We start from the raw sequence: 11,424 nt of genomic DNA, 5'->3' as shown, positions 1-11,424 counted from the left end.
GCGCCCCCCACCCAAGCCCTTCGACGTCGACCAAAGGTCTTCTCTCAAGCTTGACTCAGGGTCTAAGAAAGAGACTGTATATGCAAAGGAAAACAAACTGTAGACTTTCTTCCATTTCTTTTCGGAAATTCTCCCAGCTCCCGCCCTTCCAACTCTGATTTAGATGTATAAAGTCCATTTATACAGAGGTATTTATACATTATATTATTACCATATGTAAAGTCATCATCTACAATGTACATACTTCAAATGGAACACTGCCAGCAACACAAGCACCTGATGTGCTTTTTCTATTATGCATGTTTTGGTTTCCTTTCTTTCTAGTCGCATGTTCCTCACACTGCAACTCCCCAGGCAATCAGCTGTGATCTCGGCACGCTTACAGACGACTGTAGCTATCAAGTCTCATTTTCTAGGACTCTTCCCTCTTCACAGGGACAAAGCTACTTGAAACTCTGAAGCATTTCTATATTCCACTCGCGGCTTTGAAGTTCATCTTTTATCAGCGGCTCCAAGCGGTCAAACCCGAGATCATCTGTCTGCATATTGAGCATAATGTTCCACATCAATGAGTCACTTCTTATTCAGCTCAATAACAGAACAGTGCAGTAGTAAGAATAATAATAATGCGTGAACATCCCATAGCACAACAAGGCCTTTGTCAGTCTTTGAGAGCAATAATGATGAACCAGTACAGGAAATGAACAGCATCGTGGTGTCTTTCTGGGGATGAGAGCCTCTTAATGAATGTGCTCTTTAACAGAGAACATCTGAGACAACAAATTGAACGCTTTAGGTTGTGGAATTAGTAGATTTTAAAATGCGTAGTTACCATATAACCACCTGCGTCCTGTGAATATTCCGTTAGCATGGTTGTGGGGTATCGGCTGCTGCAGTCTGCCAGGCAGATGAGGGGTTTTAATGATTCCTACAAAATGATTTGTTAATTTACTTTGTCACAAGAAGGTTTCTTTCTGCAACATCAACATCATGGCAGAAATATTAGTTGGTAACTCATTGATGTCTAACCATCCAGACCAAAGATCTCTCAGCTGAAGGTGACAGGTTTCCAGTGAGTTAACTTTTCAACCTTCAGATTTTTTGGACAAAGTACATTTTACATCATTGGAAAAAAAAAAAAAAAAAGTAGAATGAAAGCCCTGAGCTGCCTCACTAATGTACGTAAACCAGACGGGTCCCACATGTTAGTTCTTGGTTGCATGCTTTCGGTCTTCCATTGTCACAAGGATGAAGCTCCGCCTCCAATAGCCTTAGCTTTATAAGCCTGCTCTAGCCTTTACAAATGACTTAAATCCAATGAAACTAAATCCTGCTTCTCCACCATCACATGTACAAAAGCAGTTTAGGATGCATGACCAACATGAATTTGTAAATGTAGTTTTCCAAATACACAAATTCCAACACAAGCTCATGTATTGCATGGAGGTCAGCTGAGTGACATGTCATGACGTGTAAGGTTCAGCGCATAACTCGTCCACAGATTTAGAAATGACGGGTCAACCTAGTTTTCTAAAACAAAGTTATTTGCCATTTTTCTATTTACTTTTATTGTTTTTAAAAGCCCTTGATGTTAGAGTGCGGTGAACTGCTGATGGGAAGAAGATGAACGCGATGCACAGCCTCTCAATGTAGCAAGCTGGATGCTGCATGTACTGTACGTGTACTAACACATTATTCTTTCAGAACATTTCTACATCAACTTACCCCCAAAACCTGAGACGTCAGAAAAGATGGAGCAGCATTAGTCACGATGGAGGAGAGAGGAATCTGTTTTCTTTGATAAGCTTTCTTTCTGGAGCACAGATGTAGAACAAAAGTCTCGACACGTCCAACGCATGAAGAATCCGCTGAACTTTCATGGGATTTGCAAACTTTTGCACAGATTAGAAAACTTGCTGTACTGGATATAAAATGTAACTTTTTAAATCTAGTGCTGTTTTTTTTAAATGTTTGCCACTGTATTTTATACAATGCACTTAACAGCTAATTTGAATGTTTCCGTTCTTGATTATATTTAAAGAAATGAAATATATTGTGTAAATACTGGGAAAAACAAATGCGCAATTGTATAAATTAATAAACAGAATGCATACTGATTAGAAAGTGTTTATTGTGAGTAACAAAATATGATCTTTACTACAATGTGTGTACACAAGTTGACCTCACTGCAGTCTCTGCAAACGAAAACATGGCTGTGTTTGTACTGAAACATGGAAAACAAACATTTGCAGCTTCAGAAAGTCAAACATATGAACAACTATCATTAGTAACAGAGTGGCTCAGTCACTTTGGCTTGTATCAAGGTACAGCTATACGTTTTATAAAACAAGTGCACAAAATAAAATATTACGAATAAGAAAATGCACTAGCTAACAAATTCATAACCATATGAAGTTCAGTGTAAAAGCAAATCAACATCACGTTATCAGTAAAGGCTAACGTTGAATGAATCCTGATGCTGCCGTTACTAAGTATTAATATATTAGACCATACATTCAGAGATTATAACGGCACAAGAGGTGTCTCACAGGATCGCTCCACTGTGGGACCCAACGCACAAGATGCAAACTGGTTGATTCCTTCCTACATTTCACAAACCAACATTCTTTAAAGCCTTTGTGTTCATTTTTAACATGTCTAATTATTCTTCAGCACATCACTGCATCTTTTATTTTGAAATCCTACAGATATGAGCTATATATATATATATATATATATATATATATATATATATATATATATATATATATATATATATATATATATATATATATATATATATATATATATATATATATATATATATATATATATATATATATATATATATATATATATATATATAGCACGTCCTTGTGCAACAAACAAGACTAAAGCGTTACGGCAAGCATTACAAGCAATGAGTACTTTCCTGGTGCGTCCCACGGCCGCTCAATCAAATACACTGGCCTCCCTTTGCATTCACGTGAGGCGACGGCCCAGAATGCGCCACTGATCGGCTCGTTGGGCGCGCTGACCTCGTGGCGTGGGACACGCGGCAGAGCTTAGATGGCCATTGTGCACAGGATGAACTGTACAGAGGGAGAAAGAGGGGGTCAGACACAGGGTGCTCTGAGCTCGTTCAAATGCAGGTAAATGCCGTCAGGCTGAACTTCCCGTCTAAAATACACCCCCTCCCATAAATAAATAATTCCCTTAGAGACAAACAACTGAAACAGCCATGAGCTGCACAAAGTAGGTGAAACGTACGTCGTCATACTGGAAGGAGACCGATCCCTGGTGCATGGTGTCTCTCCTTCTGAAGTTCTCTGCAACAGTAAGAGCAATCTGTCACGGCACGGCATCAATACGGCTCACCTGGTGACACGAGCCGAGCGGAATGCCACAGCTCTTCAGGGACAATCGCGGGGACGGCGAGCATGACGGGTCACCGGATCTGGTTTTCCTACCTGTGAGAGCTCGCAGTTTGACGCAGCAGGCCACGTAGTCGTCAAAGAAGATCCTCCCTCCTTTGTTGTAGCGCTTGATGATGACATTCAGCGCCTGAGGACTGACGCGGTAGCCTGGCGGAGAGGGAATAAAGACCAAAGAAATCACCTCAACACGACTGTAAAGCCCTAAAAACGTTCAGGACTTCATCAACATTATATTATTTTATTATCGGGGCTGACCAGGAGCAGCTTGCATGCAATTGGCCAAACATATAATTTATTGGAGGTTTAAAGTGTATATTTATCTTATCAGCTGAGAAAAGCTGTAGGTGAAAAAGACATTTGATGTTAAATATTGCACAATAAATGGAAGATTATTAGACACTGTAAAATCATGGTAAGATCGTTATGAGATTTAAAATGTATTTTCTTTTAGGCATTTAATTTCATCCATAGCAACTATATAATATATATAAAAAAATAATCATAATATCATTTCTATATCGTTTGGCTAAGCGTCCAGTTTCTGAACATGTGGGCCAATAAGAAAGGTCAGTAGGGCTACACAATTAATCTAATTTTAATCGCGATTACAATTTTGGCTGCCACAATTAAATGAGCATGACGTTTAAAATGCTGCTCTGCTACATGTCAAATCAAGCGCTTCCTCAACTAACAGTCAGCCAACCAGAACGGGATGGGAGGTGTCCTGCGCGCGCACCCTGCAGCGGCAGTAAATCGTATAAGTTTTATTTTGATGCAAAGAAGTGTCCATTAGCTGGAATGTAGCACAACATGGAAGTGAAAGCAGTGATCCGTTGATTTAATTTTGGGTAAGTGTTGATACTATTTTATTTATATTTTCCTTCTACGAGATGCACTGAGATAAGGACCAGCACAACAATGGAAGCAGTGTTCTTGTTCATTTAAATGTGAAAGCACAATAAAAAAGATGTTGTCCCTAAAATTAATGAATAATTGTGGTAAATAATCTCAATATTGATCCAAAAAAAAAAATCGGGATTATGATTTTGGCCATAATTGTGCAGCCCTAAAGGTCAGTAGAGGTCCACACATACTGTAGTTTCTTCAGCAGGTGGTTCTAAACTGTATGCAAAAGGTTATTTTTGGGGAGTTTTTCCTGATCCGATGTGAGGTCCTGGGACAGGGATGTCGTATGTGTACAGATTGTAAAACCCTCTGAGGCAAATTTGTAATTTGTGATATTAGGCTATATAAAATAAACTGAATTGAATTGAATGCATCTCGGTCACATTTCTATTATTTTATTTGTGTTATGTGCTTATGTAAAAACATTTGATTGATTGATATTGTTAAAACTAAAATGTTAATATCCAGAACCGATTGGACTACAATACCACGCAAAGTGTCACAAGTGCAGTGTGGATTTAAAATATATAAAACATAAAAGATGTTAAATATTCTTTGCACAAGATTTATCATATGGTGATTAATGCACTGTAGTAATTCTTTAGTTAAATCAACCGTAAAACAAATGCAATAGAGCTAAATAAGTTGCTTATATTTCTATATTCATATCATAATGTCTCTTCTTATAAACTGTTTGGAGGAATAGATATTAGCATATGTACAAACACAGTAACTAGATCAAAGGAGGGCCACAGTGAATAGTGAAGAAATATTACATTATTTATAAAATAGGTATCAGAACAGCCTAAATGTGTGCGGTTTGCTAAAGAGGATTTATAGATAGAATATAGAAACAATAGTTTTAGGTTTTCAGAAACTAATAAATGTCTCAGGACAGACCTGTTTTTATGTAATTAGTGGAATCTGAAGTTATGGCAAACAGCAATATTACACCATCCTAGTGATTAAATAACATAATCGTGATCTCATTAGGCATCCAGGAAGTGAAAGGCTTTTTTTTTTTAAAGCTTTGTCTGAACCGGACGGTGATGGTTGCTCCACTGAGACGATCAGTCACTGATTAAACACTGTAATTAGCATCAGGTGTGCCTTCACATGGTGGTACACTGAGGACTCACCCATAGCGTTGACTGCCTGAGTCATCTCGTGAGGTTCCACCGTTCCGCTCCTGTCCTGGTCGAACATCATGAAGTTCTGCTTCCAGCCGTTCAAGGCCGTGAAGAGGTCCTTGAACTCGTTGAAGCCCATCTTCCCTGTGAAGTCCCTCTGAGGCGGTCCGGTTAAGGCATCGTAATATTTGGCACAAGCTGGTTAACCCGGTTCACAGTGGAAGGCCACACCTACTGGGCACATATTTTAAATAGGAGTATGCATGGAGGAGGTGATTCAACCTGAACTTTTAACAATCAGCCAATCAGAGTCTGTCTTCCATCTGGACCCCAGAGGAACAGAAAGGATACGTCCAGCATTGCGATCATGATCCTGCACGTCTCGAGGCTGAACGCTGAGGAGAGAATGGAACATGACGGTTAATCCAGGTTCATTCTGAAGATGGCAAGAAAATACTCGGTCACTTCTTAACGTTGGGCATTTAAGTTAATGGTATTTAATGGTAATGGGCTCAGAGCATTGTTTTGGGAAAACACGATATTGAAGTTTAGAAAAATATATATTTCGATGGGTAGGTGTGTAGGAATTAGGGGATTCATAACTGAACGTTTTTTTATATCTTAGAATGAGCATTTTTCGGGTACACCCCAAGTCTCTTATTTGTAATTTCATCGCTCCTTGCTCCTTAATCGTCACGTGACACTAGGAAAGGGCAGCTCATTTGTCTAAAAACATGTTTCCTTGTTTCCTTGGGATAATATGAATGTACCCTTCATCTACAGAATCACCTCCATGTTTCTACTGTAGCCCAGAACAGACAAACCAAACACTTTTGCATTTTTACATTGCGGTAGTTCTCCTAAACACTTTCAATTCAATTCAGTTTATTTTGTACAGCCCAATATCACAAATTACAAATTTGCCTCAGAGGGCTTTACAATCTGTACACATACGACATCCCTGTCCCAGGACTTCACATCGAATCAGGAAAAACTCCCCAAAAATAACCTTTGACAGGGAAAAAAGGGAAGAAACCTTCACTTGGACAAGATATTTGGTTGGTGGCAGTTTGCAACCTCACCACTAGATGCCACTAAATCCTGCGCCACACATTTTGCAGCCCATCTTTGAGCCAAGAGCTCTTACATCATTAGTTGTGTAGATAACTAAAAAGGTCAACTTCCCTGTAAAACTGGTTTATCCAGAAACATTTAAATCTACTCCTATAATATGTGTTTGGTATACGAGAAAAAAGTATCAGTGTCAACAAGAAGACATAGAAAACATCCAATATGAAATCTGTGACATATTCTTATCTAAACCTGAGAATATTGATGAAGGTCTAATTTCACTGGTCCGCTGTCAACCAATCACTGTGGACATAGTTGCTTTTCACTTCCCCTCGAGGGAGTCCCCATTGAGCCACAATGGAGACCACATGACCTGCGCTTACAAGGAGAGGAAGTGGGCGCAGCAAATCGGAGCCTGCATGTTTCAACTTTGGTGAAACATGCAGGCATACTATATAAATACAGCTTTACGTAGCGGTTCTGTCAGAGCCATGCTAGCGGGAGGGTGGGGAACTTACGAGAGTAGCTTCCGGTGAAACCAGACTGGGTCAGACACCTCTGGAGCTCCTCTGCATCGATCTCTCCGTCCTGTGAAGAACAGGAAGAGGAAAGACTCAGTCATGTGCGACTCTCAGAGGGAGAAACAACGCTCTGAGAAGAGTGGCCTGCTGGTCAAGTGTGAAGAGATGAGAGCAGAGAAACAAAGAATGTCCCTGTGTGTGCTCCCACTTCAGCACTGTGTATACTATGCTCAATGGAAACAAGAAAGAAAGAGAACATGGGAGTGTTACAAAGTCAAGGTACAACAAAAAAACATCTTTCTTATCTAATCCTCTTACAGGCGCATGAAGTCCAAACTATTCTTTGCTGAACAAAGAATGTATTGATAGTGCAGGAATTTGCCGTGCTCGCATGGGCAATGCAGTTGTCTGCGCTGATAGGCTTTCATTTTTGAGGCACTTCGTTCTCCCCAACGCCGTTCCATGGAAAACAGCTGACCTTAGAGAGCCCGGGGAGGAGAGTACGGTACAATTTATAATGTTTAAGGTGAACTATTCCTTTAAAAAAGCCCTGACACACCAAGCTGACAGTCAGACTTTGGCCGACGTCACAGAAAAGCTGTGTGTTCTCACACCGCACCAACAGCTTTTCTGTGGACTCAGCATGGAGATTCGGAGGCTGCAAGATAGATCACTCCGATTGGCTGTACGGCGAATCAGTGCACGAGAAGAGAAACACACATGGAGAAGCAAGCAAACAACTTAAGTCAAGAGGCTCCTCTCATTTTTCATCTGCATGTCAACGGATCATTCATTTCATATTGACATGAGAGCTGGAGTGGTGTGAAAATGGAACACATGTATTAGGCTTGTTGTTATATCGTCGTTTGAGGTGATTGTTTCCTACGCCGATATCCAGGCAATTTCAACTAACTATCAGAACTGAATCAACAAAAACAGATATTTCAAATATGAATGTTCACACTCTTATATAAATGTGTATTTACGCAAGTTAAAACATCTCAACGGTTCTAGTATTACAATATTTTTGTTTGGAAGCATGAAAACAAATCCGGAGAAAGAAAAATACTTCTACTTTGAATCAAGTTAGGACAGAAGCCCCTGATGAACGTGAAACCGTGAAAAAATGCAACAACAGAAAGAAAGTCTTGTTCTAGTCCAAACTTGTAATGTGTAAGTGAAAACTAGTCTTCAGTGGAAGCTATGGCTTTTATAAAGGCTGCATGCATCAAAAGTGTGCCGTTGTAATAATATGAGAGACGTTTGTCCACACTCACCTGGCCTGCCAAGGCTGTGAAGTAACTCCACATTGGATCATTGGCGGCTGGGGGAGGGGCGCCGTATGTGCCCGGATAGCCTCCCCCATAGGCGGTGTAGGCTCCTTGGGGTGGTGCGCCTCCCATCGGCCCACCCATGTGCCCCGGCATGGGGCCCCCCATGGGAATTCCTTGCATGGGCATTCCCTGAGCTGGCATTCCTGGCATCGGACCCCCGTACTAAAGGCAGAGAACAGATGTTCCATTCAAAAATCAATTCAATACATAGATGCGCTCAGGATCCACCCCAGTCCACTGTACTCTAAAAGACACTGTGGCAAACTATGGCAAGATTATAAAAGATAATGGAGGTTTTATATTTGAAAATGTTAAATCAACTGATAGCTATGTAGTAAACACAAAGGAGTTACAAAATGAGCACGTATTCATGCTAAACTTGAACAATTAACACTTTTTTATTAGAAAGGTTTTGAGTATTTCTCAATGACTCTCTGTGACCACAAGAATAACACTTAATTTCAAAATAAAAGTGCTGCCTGTTAAATTAATAAAATTGGTCGGCTAAGTCTAGCTGCATTTTCTATTTCTCAATATGTTGTCAATATAAATAGATTCTGTGCATTTGGTGGGATTTTTCACAACTTTGATTTGTTGATGATTACTGTCCATCAGCAAAAACATCTGGCTTCTTTTGAAGAAAAATCTGTTTCTAATCAATTTTTGGAAGTTGTGAAACGATTCAGAATCCTATAAAAAGATAAGAATCAACCGAGCTAGGAAATACTAAAAAAAAAAATCCAAACCAGAGTATAATACATACATATTTGCAAGTTAACCTTTTATGAAAATGTTAATTCTATGTATTGACATTGTCAACACTGTTTGGGAAATATCTTATATGCACCAATGTAGAAAGCATGCACGCTTTGGATTCTTTTCTCCTGAGTAATGTAAATCATGACGAGGTGTGTGTAGCACCACTGACCCCAGTCACCTTCGGAGGCCTGCTATTGGCTTACTCAATGCTTGATGGGAGGAATGAATTGTGGGTTGTAGTCCACTCTGATATCCATAATACAATACTACCGAGCATGCCAGAGAAAGACTTAGTGTGTCCTAATATATTGGACTTTAAACACAATGCTTTTCGGACTATTCTGACCCACAATCCTCTACCCAGCGGATATATGAGCGAGAGAGGTCAAGGTACAATGATGATGATAATGTATCACACTGCAAGCATCAGTAGTACTTGGTGTGTACTAAAGATAAAAACATGTGTAGCTTCTAAATACAGATCATACATTTTACTAACAAGTGGCAGGCTATGAATTACATTCAGGCCTAGAGTAATTTAATTGACTGTCTACACAATAGGATCAAAATAGAATAGGGTGCGCCTATGGTGAATGTAATCAATTAAGGATTCCCAGGGTCATTGGATTCACCAAACACATTTAACTATACAAGGGAAGTATTTTGTAACAATTATATTAAACTAATTATGTTACAATATCAAATATAGTGCCACGGCTTTTAAGGAGAGTTTGACGTCAGACTGTGGGTCAAGCCTCCTTACGTAACGTTACTCGTACAGGAGGCTAAAGGTAATTACTGGTTCAGCTTCGACCATTTGAATGTTTAAGGAATTTACATCCCGGAAGTCAATTTCTAAGAAACGGGAGATGCCAATATGGCTCTTTACTACCCAAATAAATCGGGGAAACTGAGGTGAAATGACATGAATATCTAACGTGCCACGGGGAGACAGGAAGATCTGGAACAGAAACAGCTTGTGGCTAGTTAATTATCGGAAATCCACCGAAACAGGAGCCCCAGGCTAGCTGTTCGGCTAACAAATGTAGCTCGTTTATTCCCGTAAAATCACCGTGACTTATCGTGTACTCACCCCGCCGTATCCTGGATAAGCCATTTGGTGAAATAGGGCAAACTGTCACAAGTTTAATATCTTTACAGTGTGATTGACGCCGCACACGGCTTTCTCTGCTACACGGTTGTAACTTCCGATACGTCTGAAAAGTTGCTACATCATATCCGAGCTGTCGGAAGTGCGTTGACTGACGGCGCAGATGACCAATGAGCGAGGAGCTGTCGAAAAAGACCCGCCCATCGGTTGTATGGTTGCTTTAGTGCTGCATTTAGGTACTCCTCGTATATTTAAACCTCCTAAATTGATGGTTAAAATGATTTCAAACTAAAAGAATTTAAAGAAAGAACTCATATAGAAAATTATCAACTGATACAAAAATGTAAAATAAATGTTACCCTGTGTCTTACTTGTCATATTTTGGTAACTTGGCTAACGGTAAAACATTCCTAATTGCCGTACACTATAAGAAAGTCTACTTTCCCAGTACTTGTCAACTTCTCATTTAAATCGTTCCAGTGTTCTTCATTTCGATGTTGTCGGTGTAACAAAAAAAAGTGTATGACCTTTAATAGCATGAATATGTTCTACAAAGGCTTATAATGTAAAATATTTTGGAGACCCAGTTTACATGTGTCTTAAGCTTTTGTATTTTAGGATATAATAAATAGCTGCGAAGCGTGGCTTCCTGTCACCGCTAGGTGGTGCTTTTGGGACTTTTTCTAAACAAAAACCTAAGTGATTTTTTTCCTATAACTTCAAGTAAGGCAGGGAGATTCTATAATTTGCATAAACAACTTTTATACAGAAGCAAAGAAAACCACATTTCCGTACAATGAAATGGAATAAAAACAAACAAACATATGAGGCCATTATACTGGTCAGGTAAACTTAATTTGGAATATAAAAATATGTCTTCATCTAACAGTTATCTGCTTTATTAACCATGAAGATAAGAGCTCGACAATAAAAAATATAAAATGCTCACAGAGCATGTATCATGTCAAAAACAGTCAACTGTGATATCAATTCATCTGAAGTTACAAGGTCCACAGCGCTGGGGGCGATTTGAGGAGCCACATCTGCTGCTACATGTGTTTCACCCTTCAGTAAAACTCAGAGGAAACGTCCTGTGAAATGAGTTCAGCCGAGGACAGTGTGCTTGTGAAAAGGATGCCACCGCTTCATGGCTCT

At 39.6% G+C, this 11,424-nt stretch overlaps 1 protein-coding gene across 1 annotated transcript; it reads right to left on the bottom strand.

Moving 5' to 3' along the window:
* Positions 1 to 2,798: 2,798 nt before the first annotated feature.
* On the bottom strand, positions 2,799 to 10,407 carry zgc:92027 (uncharacterized protein LOC449543 homolog). Its single transcript, XM_034553004.1, has 8 exons — positions 10,252 to 10,407; positions 8,343 to 8,561; positions 7,063 to 7,132; positions 5,825 to 5,868; positions 5,483 to 5,630; positions 3,471 to 3,584; positions 3,271 to 3,329; positions 2,799 to 3,092 (listed from the first exon to the last, which is right to left on the bottom strand). Exons 1-8 carry the CDS (start codon positions 10,273 to 10,275, stop codon positions 3,066 to 3,068), a joined length of 705 nt encoding a protein of 234 aa, XP_034408895.1. The 5' UTR covers positions 10,276 to 10,407; the 3' UTR covers positions 2,799 to 3,065.
* Positions 10,408 to 11,424: the final 1,017 nt, after the last annotated feature.

Source organism: Cyclopterus lumpus, chromosome 2, assembly GCF_009769545.1.
Source record: "Cyclopterus lumpus isolate fCycLum1 chromosome 2, fCycLum1.pri, whole genome shotgun sequence".
Taxonomy (NCBI): Eukaryota; Metazoa; Chordata; class Actinopteri; order Perciformes; family Cyclopteridae; genus Cyclopterus; species Cyclopterus lumpus.
Note: the sequence above shows the minus strand (reverse complement) of the source record. Positions and strands in the feature narration are given on the sequence as shown.